Here is a 21,490-nt window from a genome sequence, read left to right on the forward strand (position 1 = left end):
AGTTAAGTTACCTGGGTCTTACACCAGGACTTACTGCCTGCCTGGAGTGAAACCATGTGTACCTAAACTGCACCCTGGGGTGGGATCCAAACCACACAGTCTCCAAACAGGGAGGAGACTTTCCTTCCTCGAACTTGCTGAAATTATGTGAGTGACTCACTGAATGTCCTTTTCTTGAGTCAGCACTGAAACAGAACTCCAGAATTCCCTTTGATTTACAGTAAAGATAAAATACTGTAGGATTGTTGGTCTTTCTTAAAGGATGATCAGTGACTGCTCCCCTGAGGATGTCTCACCACTAAACCCACTTGACTCTTGCACAAACCAAGGCTGCATTCCTACCCCGTGCTCCAGCCCTTCCCTCCCTGGGTTCAGACCTGTTGGAGCCCAGCTTTACCATGTCACACAGAGGAGTGAAGGTCATGTGGCTGCAAATCCCATTTGCACAAAGTAAACAGGTAAATAGATTCCAAGTTTGAAATCAGTTTTAATAAATTCATTAATTAGCAACTTGTCTTCTATCCCAGTAAAGCAGAGTGTAGCAGGTTCAGAAGTTGGGGATGCTGAAATTTGGAGTTAGGCTGAATGAAAGACTATGTACAATACAAATCAGCTTTCTGTTGTGATGTAAATTTATTCTCATAATTTTTACCATTTATTCATCCCAAAAGACATATTGCATATTTGGAACATTTTTAAAGAAAGAGCCACTGTATTCAAGACAAGAAGTAGTTTTGTCACATCAAAACTGATGACATACTCAATGAAATTATTTTCCAGAGCAAGAACTCCTTACAAGAAATATAAATAGAATATAAACTTCATAAATGATCTAGCATGAAAAGACTAAAATAGCAAATTCATTCCATACTGAAGGCAGTACTTTACCATAGTGTGTGTGCGGTGTTTCTAAAAAAAATAAATCCATGTCCCAACAGTGGGCACTGAAACAAATACAGGTAAGCTTTTGGTTACATTTTATTCCAATAGAACAGAATGAATTGATGACTTCACTCTTTTGTCTCAGTTTACTGACTAATATGATCAGGTAATAAAACATTGCTTTTAGTTTAACCCAGGCTTTGGATTTGTTCATCAGACACGAGGAAGGGATGACACACTTTGGCAGCACATTGGCATTTTCAGTGTCTCACCTGACATAACACAGGAACTACCTCTCCCTGCCAACATCTCCACTCCCACAGCTGAGAACCATTTACCCAACAACCTCAATTACACCCACTCTCTCTCGTGGCCACAGAACACCAGTGCCCATGTCCTGCTCCACCACATGCAAGCACCAGCCCAGAACAGCACGGACACACATCCACATCCCTCAGTGCCTTGGGGCTGGGACACAGCCAGCTCTGGGAATGAATCACCGAGAGATTCAGCCACTGAACAACCTGGAATTTGAAATGCTTGGAGAGGGAAGTGTCAGAAATGTGCAAACAACACGATGGGGCTGAGGGAAGACAGTAAAATGTCTGATCCTGGGAAAAGGACTGGCTTTGCTTCATTCTAAGATGTAAGCAAATCATAGAACAATCTACAGGAAGCAGTCAGCAAAAGATTCAAGAATATAAAATAATTCATACCTGTCAAAGCATTTAGAAAATAAAATTCCCCTTTGCAAAGTTTTTTAAAAAATGAGTTTATTAGTGTTATTAAACCAAGACTTCTGGAAATCATGACATTCCAATAAAAGTGATCACTACACTACTATCACTGTTAACTAATAATGTAGAACAGCTGTCAGTTTGTGAAAACTAAGGAATTATACTATGTGAAGTGAAGGAATTATACTATGAATATTTTCCCTATTGTGCATGAGGGATCAGCTTTTCTCTCACTACTGTTCAATAGTGTTTGATCAATAGTCCAGAATAAAGCTTCAGGAACCATCCCTATAAAACCTCCTTCAATGCTGTGCTGAACAGTGATGGGAACAGGCTGCTGCTTGGGCCTGCTGCCTCCAGTGGTTTTACCAAACAATATTGCAAAGTCAGATACCACAGGGTGCACCTCATACTGGGGTGATGTGAGGAGTACAGTGATTTGATTGACAAGGTCAAATCTAGAAGCTAGAAGTCAGTGAATCCCCCCCAAAAAAAGTTCTGGCAGACAATCAAACAAGAAAACCAGAGCAGGATATAAAGCTTATTGTCTATTCATATGACGTTAGCAGGGTAATAACTGTAAGGACATGTTCTGTTCTGGCATCTACACATTTGCAAAATTAAAAATTGTTTAAAAAGCTGACAACAAAAACTAGAGGGATGAAGAAAAAAAATTAACAATTCATTCATATAAAGAAATATTGGAAGTTATGAACATGGTATGTCAAATCCCTAGATCAGAACAAGATTTGCAGCAAAAGAACATCCTCCAAGAGAGATGTATTGGAGTTCCATTTTTGGAAAGCAAAGCAAGATGAACTGAAACAGAGGATTGGGGATTGGTTTGGGGTTTTTTTGAGAGAACAGTAGTTGCTCACGTACCTTATCTAGAGGTCACTGATCCTTTTTCTGAACTTCTCAAAGCAAGAATTCTTTTTTTCTAACAAATGCTGAACTTCTTGACATTCTGCTGCTGCTGCTGAAATCAGACTGAAGTTTTATGACTGTGTGATCCAGATTAATGATGAGTTCCCCTTACCTTTGCAAATGGGAACTTGAGCTGTAATGTCCCTTCCCATCAAAACCTGTGTTTCAATTGCTGATTGACCTTCTACTGCTGGGAGCCTTTAGTCAGACACTGGTAGCACCCAGCTTTCAAGCAGGAATGGATGCAGCCTCTCTCTTCCAAGCAGAAGAACTTGGCTCTGGTTGGACAAACCTCTGCTCATTTTCAACAAGTTTCTACAAAGTAAAAACCCAGGAAGGCCAGAAAATAATCCCCTATACTGCAGCCCAATTCCCCACCAGAGAAGAAAGAGGAATTTTGTGTTCACAAGCACGTGCAAAGAGGGACTGGGATGAGCAAATCAGCTGGATCTGGGGAATTCAATGCAGCTGTTTGCAGGAAGCAATCACTCTTCAAACAGACCCAGAGGTATATGCAAGAGAGAAGGAAAGAATATGGCTTCTAATTCTGTTTTATGATCAATTGCTATTATTAATAGGAGACTCAAATAGGAGACTCAAAATTTTGAGGCAGTTGCTAATGAAACACTAATGGTGGATGAACAGCCAGAGGGGGAAAAGGCCCCTGGTGAAACCTGGCCAGCCCCACTTGCAGAGCCAGCGCAAAGGACAGTGGCTTCCCAAAAGCCATAGTGCTGACCTGGTGTTTTAGAGCACTCAGATGCTGCTGGTGGAATGAATTCGGCAGTGGATTTGTCATGGAAAAGATTCAAGCCAAAGAAATGATTCTTGCAAGTGGCAGAACCCTATGGATTAAGGCAGGAGACATTCAAAATCTTACATAAAGCACACAGAAATCTGGAACAGGTAACATACTTCAGAAGACTTGATTAGAAAAATAACTTAGGGATATACCCCAAAAATACATGCACACGTGATTGATTACCTTTGCTTCAGCTATCAGTTATCTGATACTAATTCTCACTGTTTCATGAGAGCTCTTGCAATAGATTGTGCAGGCTCACAATTCTCCATTTAGCACCAAAAAAATCCAGACATTCTGCAGAAACGATGAGGCAAAGACTCTGGAAGAACGCATTTAATTCAGCTACAAGGAAAATCACACTATATTTTTTACATATTTGTATTTTTAAATAAAAGGCCTGATATTGTAGTCCCCGCATAGGTAAATTCTTTGAGAATTTAAAAAAGGTGCCTCACTCAAGACACCAGGACAAATCTGAAGAAATGTTCACATATTCTAAGATTTATACTAAATCTTCCAAATTGAACTAGCAACTGATAAAAGAACTTTCTAACTTTGCTGCTATGAGGAACCTTTTTAAAACCTCAAACTTCAGTGCAAGCTCAGAGCACTTGTTTTACAAGTGGAGCATCTCACACGTGTGAAAAGCTGCTTGGTATAGAAACTCCAAGGCTCAGCTAATCAAGCCTAACAAAAGAAAGAACCTAAATATGAATGTAAAAGAGCACACACATTTACCATTAAAAAAAGCAATAAAAACCCAGAAAGGTTTGTGCAAGGAGTCCTTGCAAAATAACTCCACTTGGTGTTTTAGTATCAAAGCACTGAAGAACAGCACCTTCCCAGTTACCCAACCCTTCTCCAGGGATTCTCACAACAGAAGAGTGAATTGCATTTGAGCTCATTCCTCATCATTTGGAACATGCAAATGCCAAGAACTCCTGGAAAAGGCACTGTATTAGGGAACCACAGGTATACTTGTAAGCACAAGCCCCCATGCAACGTGTACTATGCACTGTGTATAGAATATAAATATGCATACATGCATGTAAGGAAATTAGAAATATTCCTCCTTTAATACAACCATGTTCAGCCTCAAACTGCAGCTCTCTGACGTGCTAAAGACTTTGGAAAACACAACCTTTGTCTTTAATACAAAGACAAATGAAGCCCAGGCAGACCTGCTGTGCGGCAGGGCCCCCCCAGCTGCCCCCAGGGAACCTGGCACAATCTCTGCTGCCATCAGGGAGGGACCCCCAGCTCTGCCAGGCTCCACCTCCTCAGGCTACCAGCAAAGGAAACAGTAGCTGAAACAGTGACAAACGGGGAGTTTGAGATGCTGAAGACGTGGGTAGGCAGCATCAGGCCCCCTTCCCCCGGCAGGGCTTTCCTCTATTGCCCAGGACCTGCTCCTCCCAGCTCACCACCCCTGCCACGGGCACATCCACCCTGCAGCTCCAACACCTCTTCCTCTTTCTCCATGGCAATATGCTCCCAAGCCTTCCAGGACTCTCTCCTACTCCACTTCCTTCTGAAAATCACAGACAGAGGGATCAGCTAGACCAAAACTTAAACCAGCACAAATGTGAAATAAAAGGTTAAAAAAAAAAAAAAAGTCTTTTATTCTTACTGGACATGCTGCAGACATTGTGCCTAGTAACTGTGGCAATATCTAGTGCAAAAGAAACTTAGCATGAATCTCTTGTTTTCAAATGACATTCAACTCAAACATGCATAGGGAGAGTAAAGTTATTTTATTAAATCATGCACATCACGTGTGTTAGTGCAAATAGTTTAATCTGTACTCCAGAAATTCTATTGTATTTTTATATCTTTACAAAATAGATTTAAAACAATTAATTACTTAAAAAAATGTAATTCTGAAGTTAAGCATTTCAGAACAATATTTGCAATAACCTATATACAAGAGGTACTAAGTACCACTGGCATACGAGTGTTCTGTGGTTGGATGGCTTCCTGCAACTGAAAAGGATGAAAAGGATGAAATGAATGAACTAAACGACAATAGTTATTTTCTACAAGTCACTTGTGGACTATTTTCTTCAACTAATAATCCTCCCATTAGCAAATCCCACGTAACTTAAGATAGAACCTTTAATTAAAGGACAATGACCTTAAAACCTCACAAAGTAAATTATATACTAAATTTCTATTTAAATATTTAAACTATCTGTCGATTGCCATAACATTCTTTAAAGCCAATTGAATTGCTGAGATTACCTCCCTATTTTGAAGTTTCCTTTAGCAGAGCCATATCACTTTACCATTCTTTAACATATTATTTAAGTCTTTAATAAACCTTTTTGACAGAACTGTTGAGCTGAACAAGACAACTACTGTCTACATTTAATTCAGCACTAACTACAGTGATTCCCACCACAAGTCAGCAAATAGCAATAGTTATAGTACTTAGATAAGGAAAATAAACTTTGTAATGGGGACCACTGCATCATACTTACAGCCATGTGATAAGGAGCCACAAAATTTTACTACCAAATTAAAATCATCTTCACCTGACAATGCTTCATCAGGTATATGATTCCAATTTTGTAGTATTTTATGTATCTAGATTTTCTCAGCTATCACAGACGTACTGTAGCAGTTCTCTTAATAAAGTTACGTCCACAAAAGCTTATTCTAAAGAGCTTCTCCAGCTCAAGTCAGAAGGTATCAAATGACTGAAAAAATAAACTGATACATGTGATATGTGAGAAGGTATTCATACTTTTAAAGAAGGTATCTCTTTAAATATATGAAATTTAATAAATTACATTCAAACTAAAGTTAACATAAGTTGAATCAATGCACTATGTCCATCAAATGACCAAGTACTTGCTCCCAGAAACACCTCAGTTCACTCAAGAACACACACATGCTTACACTCGCACACGCGCACACTAAATACTTGAGGCTGCTCTTCACCATCTGCATCTCTATCTCTTTAAGGCTGGACATGAATTGTGTTTATTCCCAAAACCCATTAATAAAGCAATCCTCATGAAAGAAAAATATGCTTCCTTCGAAAGGCATAGTAAGAGAATTTTCTTATGTCTTGTTCCCAACAGCTCAGTGACTAACAGCAAGTAAAATGATACACTAGTTTAAAAAAAAATAGATCATACTGAAAGGCACTGAGCATACTGCATCTGTTTCCCAAGTATCTGCAAGGTTACTTGGCTTGGATGTCCAAATCAGTATTTTCCTTTTAAGTCTAGCAATCGGATTCTAAAGTCAGTGTCCACAACCCTAGCCATTATAAATAATTTGGTACCAAGAAGCCTGCTTTAGGCCACCATTATAGTATTCAGAATCGCAACATACTAATTTAAAACTTGCATGAAGTTGTAAGCAAAAATATTGCTCACAGAATGATGAATCACAATTTTATTCCCTCTTTATAGACAGATACATTTTATACAGTTTAAAGCAAATGACCCTACTGCTGTTCTCACGCAGAGCTGTGCTGTATTAAGAGGTAAAAAGGAAGATAATTAATCTGTTTTCCCTCAGTATATGAATGTTGCCAGCTTCTAAAGGGAGGACGGTGTATGGATTCAACAACAGTTCTCATGGAGAAGCTCTGGTTAGGCCTGGGTACAGCACCACGGCTGTTACAGCAACCAAAGCTGCCATCACAGGCATCCAAGGCCATTGTCTCTGTGTGGAGAGAAAAAAGAAATCAATATCATATTTGTTCTAATTCATACTAATCAGTTTACCTGGTGGTTCCTGCAAGTCCTGAGTACCTGTTGGCAGGCATCGCTACAGTGTCACCCAGGAGCCCTGCTGCAGGCTAGTCCTGACCTGGAGCACCACAGCAAACCACGTTCCTCTAGCACAGCAACTCCACAGCTCTTGGGGACTGAGGATGGGCTGGAGGACTCTTGGCAGCTCCATGTTCCCAGCTTTGTTACTGCACACACCTCAGAGAAATCTGCCACTGAACGTGCCAAGGCTTGAGATGTTTAAAGCATGGCTCAAGGCTACACAGAGGTTTATGCACATCTTTAACTTTTGACTGTTTAAATCCAGATCTGTGACTTAGTTTGTAGCAGATCCTAACAACACCATTTTTAACAGACTGTCACAACATTGCATGACAACAATGGCATTTTAAGAGGAGGACACACTGAGAGACAAGAGAAAATGCAAGCTGAGAGTTCAGAATACAAACCAACCACCTATTTCTTGTCTTTTTTCCCCATCTTTCCATCAGCAATAGTGAGAAAAATTAAAGTGTTTAGAGTCAGAGAGGAATTTCTTAGTCCATAGATAGGAACCAAAGCTTGTTGAATTTTATTATTAGAGGCAAACTCTTCATTTTTCATAGTTAATTAGGCAATTAAGTTTTCTGACAAGCCCTAGCATTGTGCAAAAGGCAGCCCATTTGCTAAAGACAAACTGAGACCGAGTTAGAAGAGGCACATTCAAGCACCAGTTAGAACAAAATTCATTGTTAGAATTCAGGAAATCACAGAGATGTTAAATGATTAGTGGATTGCTCAGCTCGTCAGTGTCAACAGAATGGCATATTAAATGAAGGGTTTGCTTCAGGTAGAGAAACACCTGTGAGCATTTCACCATGCACTATTTGATACAGAAATGGCACAAACAGGTGAGGGACAAACATACATTGACTGAACAGTAGTGCTTGTACCTTTCGCTACCACAATGGGCCGTAACACCAATACAGGAAAGCCAGGATTAGGCCGATGAATACGGCTGGGACGGGTTGTAATATGGAAGGCTAAAGAAGGGAAGGGATATTAAAAATCACTTTGTGCTATAAATCAAATGAGGTAAAGATGATTTAGAGAGGGGAAAATAAGTCAGTGAGTTTTGTTTTAAGTGAAATGTATTAAAGACATCTAACACATTATAGCATTGTCTAATCTGGTATACAAAGTTAGTACACCATTCTACTCAAATTAACAAGGATGTTTAAAAATAAAGGGAAGTAAGCAGAAAATGTTCCAAGAAACCTCTAGTCACAACTTGGAATTTAGCACTTGAAAACAATATGAATGTTAAACTGATTTGCCTGTATCTTATTTATAGTTGGTTTTAGTTTTTCTAAGTAAGAGGAAATCCTATTTGGATTTCTTGAGAGATGGACTCACACCAAATATTGGTTTTTTCAGCTATTTTTTCATTCCTTGCTAGTCAGCCTTTTCCATTTTCCATCACCAGCCTCTGGAAAAACCATCTTTTTTCCTCCATTAGTGAATCAGTTACAGCTAAGTCCACAGGCAAACCCAGTAGTTCAGACATTTCCGTGGGATTGTAACGTGACTGTACAATCCACATCCAGTTACTACAAAGCAGAGAAGCACATTTCTATCAGAGATACCACAAAGCTCAGCATCTCTGCCAGGTCAGCAGCCCTGTGACCAAATGTGATTCTGAAAATTGATCAAATGCTGCAGCTGGGCCAAACCAGCAGCTGGCCAGACTGCAGGGTTCATCCAGCTTATGGCTCCTCAGAACCATCCACACTTTTTCTCAGCTGTGTTCTACTCATGGAAACTACTGCACATTCTGGATGGAACAGCCTCTATCTGTGATATGAAAAATTAAAAGCAAAAATGGACCTAAATGCTTTTAATCTGTCCTTGGAAGACACCTGCTTTCTCTGCATCCTACTCTATATATTTGTGCACACACAAAGACACACAGAGGTTAAGGTCAAACCATGCCAAATATTTTTAAAACTGTTTGTGCTGAAGCTACCTTGATTTTGTTCAGTCAAATAAATAAATGATAAATTCATGCTTAACTTCTCTAAAACATGGTGATTAGTAAGTAAAATCTCATCCTGTTTTGAATTTGTAGGAATCACTAATTCATAGAACCTCCAATATGGTTCAAAATACAGGAACATTAGAAGGTATTCTAGTCTTGTTCAAATTTTTTTCAATCAAGGCAAATACTTAACAGAAAAATTGTGTAACTGTTGAAGACTTTTTCATGCAAGATTATTTTTGTGTCACAGGTGCCACGAATCACAGTGCCACCATCCCACAGAAAGCCTGTTGGCAGAAATAATCACAGCAGTGTTCAAAAAGTGCCAGAGGTTTAAATCAACCAGAGCAGCTGATGTTCTCAAACCACTGAGATCATTAAATCTGTTGTGTAAAGCGCATCAGGAAGTAACCAGTGGCTACAAGCATGCAGACACAAGTGTGCACCACACCGCTAAGCATTTTAAAAACACAACGCTGCCATAAAAAAGTAAAACTTAAAAATTAAAACTTAATATTAAAATGATATCCCAAATGGAGTACAGAAGCCTTGTCTTTTGTAACATTTGATGATTCACCAAACAACTTTGTAGATATCTTTTTGTAAGTCATACACATTCTTGGCAAATGAAACCAATGATAAATATCCATCACATTCAATGAGAGCACCTCCACATTATTAGATTTTCCCCTCGCAAGCCTATCAATACATAACAAATCTCCCTACTGTCAAGGAGCATTTAACTGCATGCTTCAATATAATTGTGCATCTTTTTTTAGAATATGAAGATATGCAAACTCAGACACAGATGGGCTGCAAAAAGGAACAAATCCCACAGTGGGAAGTCACTTTCTGTCCTCAGAAATGAAGTAGCAGATAATGATTCCAGCATAAAGGGGCAATGGTACTTGAAAAATTTGACCTTGGAACTCAGCCCAGTATCCATGATGTTTGAAACAATCCCCAAGATGGATATGTTTTACATTACTGACTGTGAGTAATGTTTGGTGAGCAGTGAGTTTGCCCTTATATGGAGGATGTTCTTCATCACACCCTGACCTCCAGGTTTCAACTGTCACAATTAACTCCTCTTCTGCAAGCAGCTTTTGGCAACTGCTGCGGTTTCTGCTTTCACTTAAATACTCACCTCTAATTCTCCCTCAAATTTCCTTTCAGTTTTTCCACTCTTATCAGGTGCTCCAATTTCCTTCACAGTATTTCAACCCTTTACTTTTTCCCCTTTTCCACTGATCATTTTGATTCTGAGATTAATCTTTTTAACAGGGCAGAAAATTTCACATTCACAATTATTTATTCAGTGTGATCTCTTCTATTGAAATGGGGTGGGGTTTTAGTGTGGTTGTTTTTGACTTCTGCTTTAAGTAAGTCAAGTAACTCCGAGCACTGCAGAAAAATCCTAAGAAAGAATCAGGTTCCAAAAGAATGATGAAATCATATTCCTGAAAATATGTCTAAAAAAATTGAGAAAGGCTTGGAATTCTTTTCATCTTTGACAGCTCCATGATGTTCAAGGTTTATATTCAAGAATTAACTATGGCAAGGATATTCATACAAACTTTAGGCATCCAGCTGATTTAGAGGATAGGACCTGTAAAACTTTGCTGGTAGTCAGAGAAACAGTTTGCTAAATTCTGTTACAGAGCATTAATATCCTCCTGTTTTGTACTGTGCCTTACAGAGCTGTTCACCCTGCACTGGCCACAGAGGCAGTACAGGAAGACAAAACCAGCCCCCCCAGGGTAGTGAGGGACCTAAAATAAGGCTATGACCACCTTATAATGTGTCTGCCACACCCTTAACGTTTGGAAGGCCTCAGAATCTCAGTAAAATAAAAAGTTGTCTCTAGTTGGCAACTCAGTTCTAATGATACAACCTTTCAATTAATTGAAAACCAGAAAGCACTGTTTTCATTAGTGAATAGAAAGGACAGTTCAGCTGTACTGCCTAAAGCATGAGCCCACCAGAAATAACCATGGTTAAGAAGCATAAGCAAGAGTAAGGTGGGAACATCCATTGTAATCAACACCAATAAAATGAGAGCAGCTTGAAAAAGTTTACTCAATTCATTTGCATACAGGTTTGTCAGCTATTGCCCCTGTATCATTCTTTGAAATCAGAAAATTTTACTTAGTTCTGGTTCACTAGTATTTAAGCCACATATTTTCAAGAGAGCAGGTATCTAAGGACATACTTTAAACTGTCAAGCAACTGTAAATTTAACTTTCATGTGTAATTGTAACAGTGTAATGATCTGCAAATCTGCACAGGTAGGACTAAAATGGAATTTTGCATAATATGGTACCCATTTTTTTCTCTGAAAGTCCATCCTTTTCTATATGACTCTTCCACATTCCTTCAATCAACAGAATTGCCAGTGTCATAACCTGACTTCCCCACATATTTGGTACAGACTTACATTGTTTCCTTTTTCTTGTAGCAGCTTCAGGTTTTCTTTACATTGCTTGAGCTCCTCCGTGAGTGACTGGTTTTGTTGTTCAGCCACCTCATACTTGGCCTTCAGCTCTGAGAGCACAGTCTGTGTTCTTTCATACTAAAGACAAAGAGAGAACAATGTGTGGACCCCTGGACACCCAGCACATGCTGACATCTGCTTAGCACACAGCTCCCTTTGCTGTCATCTGCCCAGACTAACTCGCCTTGCATCACTGCACTCTCTTTTCATAAAAGCAGGGCAGAATTTAGATTTCCTTTTTTTCTAAATTAAAATTTTTTTGCCCAGCTTGGCAGAGCTAGGACTACCAAACCCAAGGAAATACAAAGTAAATGCAAAGCTTTAATTAATCTCTCATACCAGTTATTCATTATCATATTGGAAAGGACTGTAAAAACTACAAAGATGAAACAAGAAATAGGGGAACAAGGAGTCCTTCACATTTGAATAGTGGTCTTACATCTAGGCTGCAGCTTACACCCCTCTAATAGGTGCAAAATTCAACACTCTGTATGAAGTAAATCAAACCCTCTTCCACACAGCAAATTCAAACATTAAGAGCAAGGCAGGCATAAAAAAAATTATGCCACAATCCTCAGTGTGGGTCAAGCACAAACAGTACTGGGTGAATGGGACATGTTCCTACAGAATGGGTAGTTTTTCCTTTTTCAAACCCACATTCCATTTTTCCTATTCTAGCAGTCCTCCTGACTGTGCTTAGTAAGGACAGAACCAATGACCTTCAGTACTGGCATTCACCACAAATTCAGAAGATGAGGCATCTTTACAAATACTGATCTGATTACAAAACAGATATTAAGACAACTGGGATTTTCAGATTCTGAGAATTGTAAGGAATGTGACATGAATGAATTAATCATGGAGTAAACAAAAGGACTGCAAAAGAAACAAAGAGCAGTGACTGGGGAAACATTCAAAATGTTCATAAGAGGAAGTAAGTTAAGTGCTGGAGACTATGGCCTTGTCCAGACAATCTTTAGAGGCCAAGCAGATTAAATACATGCTCAGAATGCTGACTCTTCCCTATGCACTTACAAATCCATTAAGATGAAAGATCTTGGTAAAGAATATGTAGTCCCATTGTCAAACAGAAGAGTTCAAATCTAACTGGGAAGATTATACTGTGAAAATTAACTTTGACTCATAACAGCTAAAGAAACTCTGGACCGCGATATTCATGAAAACTGAATAATGTTTTACCTAGCTAAACATCTTAAAAGTAAATTTGCTACAGTAATGCATGGAAGTAAAGTTTAGGACGTTCTCAAAGAACACATGTATTTACCTTCAGTCTTCCGTTTTAGATTTGACTCCCAGTTTATATTTTCATAGCTACTATTTAAACTGCTTGCAATAAACATTTGAAAAAATTTATTTACTAGAAAAAGTAAAGAATTAAAAGCCCCTTTTCTTTTAGCTTAAACAGGTCAGTCATTGGGCATTATATTCTTGCAAAATGGAAATAGTTCATGTTACCTCTTTCTGAAAATCTTTTGCTTGATTTTCAGCTTCACTGAGTTGAGTTTTCAGACTGGCTGCATCCCGTTGATGTTTTTCTCTCAATGATCCCATCTGATTTTCAAGTTCCTTCCGAGACATTTCAAGAACACTTATATCGCTGGTTAGTGCTAAACTCTGTTTCTGAGAGCTGAAAAACAAAACCCAATTGATTCCTTATGCATTTTAAATTTACACAAACTGGCACTTTTCACCCTTCAAAGTTTACCACATTGGTTTTGATGTGTAAATACCAATACAGACCATTATTGCCTCCCTAGAAAAGTGCTGACACAAAAGGCTGGCCATGGTCTTGCTTTTAAATATATGTCCACAGCTTGCTATGTATAATTAACTTTTGGGAGGAAAAATCACCATCAGCAAAACTCTTCAGCTGCTGTGGTACCCCCCAGACAAACCCTGTGCCCTTACCTAGAAAGCTCCTTCTCTTGTCGCTGAAGTTCAGATGTAAGTGAAGTATTTTCCTTCCTCAGTTTAACACATTCAGCTTCCAGAGCAATCCACTCTGCCTTCAACTTTTCAAGTTCATCTGCAATGAATAAGTTAATTCAATTAAGTAAAATTATTTCATGACTACTTCAAGGAACTAATAAAGGACCTAATAAATGGAGGAAAAGCTGGTATCAGCCATACATCTCAAATATATTTGTTTGTAATCATGTCACATGAATTCTCTCATGAGCACCTGTAAAACATTACATTATCTTCTACTGTTAAAAGGCTTATGACCCAGTGCCTGACAAGTTACTTTTTTCATTAAAGCTTTTTCTAAGGCACAAAGAAGTAGAAAACAGTCTTTTTATGGGTCAACTCTAATATTTTAGAAATAGTGGTAGAAAAGTATATTTGAAGAAAATTTCCAAGGCTTCAAAATAGCAAGAGAATCACTAATACCATGCCTCTGTTTCAAGGAATAGAATGTTTAAAGCAATAAGCTTTAGTGACACTTTTGTAGAATTAAAAAGTCAGGAGCTCCCCCTTAACAGTCTTAAACTATAGAGAAGTTACACAAGTCCTCTTGGAAATTTTTTGGCAGTATGAGTCCCTCAAACTGTAAAAGTTTTCCATCTTTTCTATGTGGAATTACACTTGGTCTACTGATGTCAAAGAGTAATTTAGGCATAAGTTAGTTTAGGCATAATTGATAATAACTCTTTAATGAAGCATGCAAAAAGTCTTTTTCTGTGTGCACCACAAGCCTTGGTGCACACAGATAAATACATACAGGTGTGTACACACACACAGAGTGAATGACTACAGAGGGACAGAGAAACAGTGATTTGAGTAACTGGCATCCACCACAGTGAGCAGCAGGATGCTCTGGTAGCCATGCTCTGGGACATCCTTTCAAGCAAGTACCTTTCAGGCGAGAGGCCTCCTCCCTCTGCTGCTCCTCACACTGCTGGCACTTGAGCTGGAACCGGGATTGCAGACTGACAATTTCTTTTTCATAGTCCGAGGCATCGTTCCTCCAGCGGTCAAGCTCCGCTCGCACCGTCTGCAGCTCAGCTTGCAAGGCAGAAATATCTGTGTCTCGTTCTGAGGCTGCTTTTTCTGCTACTTTTTGAAGTGACAGAATCTCATTTTGAGCACTGACTAGTTCATTTCGAGTGGCTGAAATTTCATTCTCCTTCTCCTTGCGAAGATTCTCAATTTCTTCCTGTAACCTTCGCAACTGAGCTGGAAAGCAGACGTTCATTTCAATATTTTTTCAAACTGTATTTACAATAAACTTAAAAACCTTACCTTGCTCTCTCGACACATTGATATTTAACAGAGCTAAAGAAGCCTAATGCAATTGAAAAAATATATTTATCCTGTCAAATGCTGTACTTTAAAGAGGGAAGTATGTGGGCCATGTAATACACAGTCAAAAGAAAGAAAACCCCTAAACCTAGGCAGTAAATGCAGGCTAGGACTAAGGCCTTTTGCAAGGAAAGAGCAGTGGAGGAAGGCATGTTGTGGCAGTTTTGTGTCCCCCTTTGTCAGCCTTTTCCAGCTGCAGTGTGCCTGCATCCCTGGGCTTTGTGGTTTTCAAAACCCTAACCCTAGGTGTAACCCTAACCCTAAGTGCCCGAGTAGGTCTTCAAACTAACACTTGCTCTAAGGAAGTGACAACATAACACAGCCTTTTTGACCTTAAGGCTGGACAGACTGACAGACTCTTCCCAACGAGCTCTTTCACATGCATGGATGAGATGTTAATGTGATACAGAACAGCTGACTGAGGATTTCATGGGTTACATCCTGCTGTATCCATTTTGGGCTGAAATGAGCGCAATTGATTATATCAATTTTCAAAAAGGTGTGGACAGGGTCTCTGTTACAGCAACTTTACTGCATGCTCTGATGCTGGATGTGGATCTGGATAAAAAATTCCTTTAGGAGGATCTTAGAATGAAGTGAAGAGACTGACTAGCACAAAACACCTAGAAAGCTTCCGAGTGCTCTGAAGGCAGCCACAGTAAGAATCCTTGGATCATCTAGGACTGGGAAAGACTAAAAGGAGATGAAGAAGAGGTACCTATTACAGATTACACCTTTTGCTTTTTTAAGGAATTTAAAGGAAACATTCCACAACAACATTCAAAGATATGGTGAAAGAAATCAGATTTAAAACATAGACTCAACTAAACATTTTCCTTTCTTAGTGACTATGATGCCAGAGAAACAGTCAAAACTACATAGCTTCCCTAAAGAGTGGGAAAAAAAAATCCTACCTTGCAGAGCATTTATTTGCTTGTTGGATTCTTCAACTTGCACTCGATATGCTTTTCTCTCTTCTTCCAAGAGAGCTACAAATAAAAGTGAAAATGTGCCCAGGAGTTTTTGTTAGTAACATGAATTTCCCCTGTGTAATTAATTTTAGTCACAATCTCTCCTTCAGTGAAAAGATTAAGCAAACATATTACTTCAGAAAGTTATCAAAGGTAGTAAAACTGTGTAAGTAGTTTAATAAAAGTTAATACTAAGACATCATTCCATTATTGTGGTAGTATTACAATTAATTTGAAATTGATATAATCTGTTGCCTGATCTGAAAACTCCATGTTTGCTAAATGCAAACTGGTGTGAGAGAAAGGAAAAAAAAGATTGTAAATATAACCTCTAATGCACACTGAACAATATGCAATTAAACTGAACTATACTATTTCCTCTTAAAAACAACAGCGCTACATAGCTGATAGGATGATCTAACAAAGAGCTACCACTGAAGACATTCAATTACATCCATTATCCAACTGAAATAAGGATGAAATCTGAGTTCAAGGATGTATTGAATACTATGAAAACATGTTGGTTTATCTTGACCTACCTAATATATACAATTTTCATGAATACCCTACAGAACCAAGTTGATCCGGGTCTCACCTTGAAGTTCAAAGCATTTTTGTTTACTTGTCCTAGCTAGCTCTTGGGCTTCAATCAGCTCCTTGTGCAGTTGCTGAATTTCTTGCTTAGCCTCAGTTTCTGATTGTGCACCCTGCAATTCATCTGACAAAAGAACATTTTCTTTGAATCATAAGTTTGTACAACACCTTCATTTGCACTGCCATGTGCTGATTGGCAACTTTTTACTCAAATCTTCAAAAGTTAGTTAAAGTAAACTCAAAATTAGATTAAGCAAATATTAGCAAAAATATTAATATACTTTTAAAAGTAGTAAAACATATGCAAACCTTAAAGCATTCATTACACATAACATGCAATGTAAAACAAAAATTAACAAGGAAGAATTAGAGAGTTTAAAAAAACTGTATAAATTGGCAAGGACTTCTGTATTGACAAAAACATGGAACAACAAAAGCTTAAGACAATCCTTGGCTGTGTTTACAACTTGTCTCTTTTTAAAGGAAGCTGCCCTAAGCCTGTCTCAGTGCACAGGCTCAGGCAGAGCTGCTATTCCATGATTCACTACTGCCACCCACCCATCACATTGCCAGGCTCAGCCTCTCCCTCTGGGGACCAACAAGGGAAGGAAAAATTTAGGGAAATTTCCTAAAATAAAATTAAGAAAAAGAAGAAAATTCCAACCTCCTTATTTCATTTAGTGGCTTTAGTGAATAGTAAGATCAATATTGCACTTGATTTTTTTTTTAAACTGCATCTTAAACTACTAAGTATGTCTTTAATATGATCATAAATCTATGCACATGATTTAAATTCTAAATAAAAACATTTGCTCTTCCCCATAAGTTTTGCATTAGCTAAAACACATATCAAATGCCTCTTAGGCTTGTAAGAGAAGACTTGCAGTCACAGAAAATAAAATACTTTTACAGCTGAAGTTTTGGAGGAATTTAAAAGAGGAAAACAGTATTTGTTACTAAGAGCAGCGTCCTGTAATGGGCACACATCTAGAAATGAGATGCAGGAACACTCCAGCCTGCAGGCATCTGCAAAGGCAGCAACAGCATCCAGCAAACTCTCATTTACTAGATTTTCCTTAAGCAGTATCTGTGCACAAACTGATCTTTCAGTAGGGACAAACAGCACTAATAAACTCTATGGGCAGAGGGCTGAAACTTGATATACAGCTTGTTTGGTGAGAAAGGTAAAGGAAGAAAACTAGTGAAAGAATTCCAGCTGTGTATCATGAGAGGGGGTGGAAAAAAAAGGCTACACAGTTACCTGGTCAATAAATGTCTGCAACTATAGAGCACATGGACTTAAGATAAAGACTTAGAAAAATATTATTTTGGTTTGTCTGGACTTTGCATTAATAAGGAAAAAATACCCAAAACTACAATTTAGCTCATCATTATACTTCTGACATTCATATTCAGCTGTATATGTTATCAATAAAACAATTATAGATTTTTTTTTTTGTTCTCTTAATTAAGAAAATAGTTTAGCAAATCATGCTAAAGTCTTCATACTGCATCTCTCTAAGGGGCTGTTTCTCCTGCTCTCACAGTAATGAACTGGTGGGTTTGAGCAGAGCTGAGAACACACATGTGCTTTTAGACTTTTTCAGAACAAAATTATGAGAGCAGAAAGAACAGAGAGGACTACATATTTGATCCAAATACTTTGTTTTATGGTTTATTAGCTCTAAATCCAAGTTTCTCTTTATTGAATATGTTTTGTTCTTAGCTTCTCATGGATAAAGATTTAGAGCAATTAGACTTTCAACCGTCTTTAATGAGAGTTTTCAGAAGAAATGGATGAGGAAGTCGACAAATTACGCTCAAATCATGCCTGATAAAGAGGCAGTGTCCCAAATCCAACAACAGACACCCTAAATGAACTTTTATGGGGGCAGCATTTTCTAGTCAATGAAAGCACACATCATAAAAGACAGTACTGCTTCAAAAGAGATGAGAGGAAAACTCTTTTCTACATCAACACAAAAGGGGAATTTCCATGTGCCTGACATGCTTCCAAATCAAAAGCCAAGAAATATAAGTACAAGAAAATATTTGCTTCTTAGCATTACCCAATCTGAAAATTAGGTGTCCTGTAGTTCAAAGCAAATATAAATTTGGTGCTAATTCTAGTTTTGAAAAGTACTTCTTCACTAAGTAGGACTGCCCTATTTACAAACAATAAAACTACTACATATCATTATGCTTAGAATGAGCTCCCTTTAGAAGCAAATTCACATCATGGCTAACTGCCCCCAAAGCAGGCTAAGGAGTTACCATGACTTACAAAAAGGTGCCAGAAAGAATTAAATAAAAAAGAAAAGGTCAAGTACAGCATTTTTTCTTCCTCATTCATTTTTTCTACCTCGTGGACAATTTTAATCTGTGATCAGTTTGCCACATTTTAAGAAATATTCTCAATTAACACCACTTTGTCTCCCACACAAATACAGTGAGGCTTCCCTTAACGTTGACTCTAATGGGAATTTTAAAATTGTTTAAAAGACTTTTTAATAACCATTTTAATTTTTTTTTTATAACAGAGATAATACAGAAGCCCACCCAGGCTGTGGTCTTAACTGATCCTTTATCTGTATGTGCCTGGCCTGTGGAAGCAACTTCATGAGCAGGCTGGTATTTCTAAAAGTTCACCTTCAGAATTTTGCAGGATTTCTCAGGTCATTTAGAAGAAAATTTTCAGGGTACTCAGGTGAAGTCAGACACAACAATTTCAACCCTGAGGTTTTTTTTTTAGCTTCATAAGATCCACATGAAGGAAACTGCACCATATATTTAAAATAAAGTATCTGGTTATTCTGACATAAAACAATGGTTCCCAAACTTTCTGAGCTGACAGACCACTGCTGATTTTGAAAATTTCTTATGTAAATTACCACTATTCAGCAAACCCTCAGCTGAAACACTTCCTGCTAAGATTCCATGGATCACTCTTGTAATTACTATGAAAACACAAGGACATTGGTAAGAACAAGATTACCAGTCTTCCAATGATATTTCCTGCTCCTTTCCATCTGTTCAACATTTACCTGCCCTTAACTTTGCAATAGGTAGTCACAAACAGCTTGTTTAAACAGAAGTGTCCAGGGAACTGTTATGAATGGTTAATAAAGTCATTCACCTTGTGGGGGAAAAAACAAAACCAACTGATCTGTCACAGCTTCCCCCCTTCCCCTCCTTGCCAGATTCTGATTTGTAGAAACTTAAATCAAATCCTGAATGCACTCAAAAATTTTGATGGAAAATTGCTTGGAGGAATCTACAGCAACCAGAAGTCTTATAATTTTCCTGTTCCATTAATTTCTTTTGTAAATTTCAACAAGACCTCTGCCTTTTCCAGCAGCCATTTCTGCATTCCAAACAGCCGCCAGATCAAAAATGTTCTCACTCTTCCTTAATTGTATGGCTGCATAACAAGTCCACTTGAAAACCTTTCTGAGACAAATCAAATCCTTTTTAGGACAAAGTCAGGCACATGAAGTCAGTCTCTGAAAAAAAACTCAAACAAAACTGTGGGTTTATAGGCTCTTCATAAAAATTAAAAGGGCAAATGATTCATTGCACAGATATTTTTTAATGGTTTCGTGAGAGCAAAATAGGAAGGCCCATAAATAGCCTCAAGAGGAAGAGAAAAGTTGCTGCCAACCTCAGTTTTATAACCAAAAATAAGACTATTATAATCACTACAAACAACATTATCAAAGTCTACCTTCTAGCATAGAAAGTCACTGAACATACTTGTTATTAGCTGCAGATATTACAGCAAACCCCAACTGGAACATGCCCGGTATCTCAAACCCTCCTTTCTAAACTGCTTGGCTGAACTGATGTCCACTGGGAAACATCAAACTCAATTTTATACACATTGCCAAACAGCAAAAGTAATTTGTGCAATTTTTGGAAGCCTTTCTGTCGTAAAATTAGGGAGTGTAAACAATTGCAGAGAAAGCTCTTTTACAGGTCTCCTACGTTCCGTTATGGTTTCCTTTTTTCCTGAGTCACAAAGAACTGTGACATTCTTTTACTTGTGATCTCAACAGGTGCATAATTTTACAGATTTTATCAAGTGTCTAATTGTTAAAGAAGCATAAAATGATTTTCAATAGGCTAAATGTAATAACTAATTATTATGCCACAGAAATCTTCAGTAATGAATATGTAAATATCAGCTTGCTAATTAAATATATGCTTTCAATGCATAAAAACCAATAAAAATTTTACATTTATAGAAACGAAGCTCAAAGCTAAGCCCCAGCCATCATTCCAAATACAGTTAAAATACAAACTCCCAATCTTGATTGTGTTAAAAAAGAAAATCTAAAATCTTGTTTTGATTAACCCATCAGCTGCAAACTAACAGAAGCATTTCTGACTGTGATGGAAGCTATGCAAGTAAAATGCTTGAAAAATGTCAGTGGTGGAACAATCCCTCCTCTCCCCAGCTATAATCTTAAAGGTGTACTGACTCTAATTCTCAAGTCCAAGTTGTAACATGTAAATTCCTAGAACAGCGTTGGTGAGTACAGAGATTACATTTATACACAGATGATTTCTATAGCAACACTCAAAAGTGTGTTTTTATATCACTCAAAGGAGTCATTACTAACATTTAAATTTAACTCTTCCCTACTACATGATTAACATCTTTGAATTCCAGAATTCTATTTTAACTATATTTTTTTTATAAAAACCAGGTAGATAAAAAGATTACATATACAGATTATGCATCTGAAATTGAAAAAGTAAATTTGTTTACCTTTTAGAAGAGCTACTTTGACAATAGGTTCATTTAGATCTTGGTCATCCATTTGAGCATCTAAAAAGAAACCCCACACCTTTCAGAGAGCAGGCAGACTGCAGACAGTTCTCATATACACATTCTTTACATGGACAGAAGATTTTATGTCCTTCTCAATTTACAAGAGTCAAATTATGAAGCCGCAAAATAGACCACACTGCTCTAAGCTTGTCTCTAACT

At 37.9% G+C, this 21,490-nt stretch overlaps 1 protein-coding gene across 24 annotated transcripts in view; it reads right to left on the reverse strand.

Moving 5' to 3' along the window:
- Positions 1 to 609: 609 nt before the first annotated feature.
- Positions 610 to 21,490, reverse strand: part of SLMAP (sarcolemma associated protein) — a 78,275-nt gene continuing 57,394 nt past the window's right edge. For 9 of the 24 annotated variants that reach the window (XM_059480136.1, XM_059480131.1, XM_059480147.1 and 6 more), the window contains 8 exons: positions 21,269 to 21,328; positions 16,499 to 16,621; positions 15,847 to 15,921; positions 14,486 to 14,806; positions 13,538 to 13,655; positions 13,085 to 13,256; positions 11,552 to 11,686; positions 610 to 7,029 (listed from right to left, as the gene is read on the reverse strand). In XM_059480136.1, the coding sequence (XP_059336119.1) occupies positions 6,940 to 7,029; positions 11,552 to 11,686; positions 13,085 to 13,256; positions 13,538 to 13,655; positions 14,486 to 14,806; positions 15,847 to 15,921; positions 16,499 to 16,621; positions 21,269 to 21,328 (1,094 nt within the window). In that variant the 3' untranslated portion in view covers positions 610 to 6,939. Of the gene's footprint in view, positions 7,030 to 8,004; positions 8,120 to 11,551; positions 11,687 to 13,084; positions 13,257 to 13,537; positions 13,656 to 14,485; positions 14,807 to 15,846; positions 15,922 to 16,498; positions 16,622 to 21,268; positions 21,329 to 21,490 lie in introns of all 24 variants that reach the window. The other 15 variants (XM_059480132.1, XM_059480135.1, XM_059480137.1 and 12 more) reach the window with 4 other exon arrangements.

The sequence above is a fragment of the Ammospiza nelsoni genome, chromosome 11, assembly GCF_027579445.1.
Source record: "Ammospiza nelsoni isolate bAmmNel1 chromosome 11, bAmmNel1.pri, whole genome shotgun sequence".
Lineage (NCBI taxonomy): Eukaryota > Metazoa > Chordata > Aves > Passeriformes > Passerellidae > Ammospiza > Ammospiza nelsoni.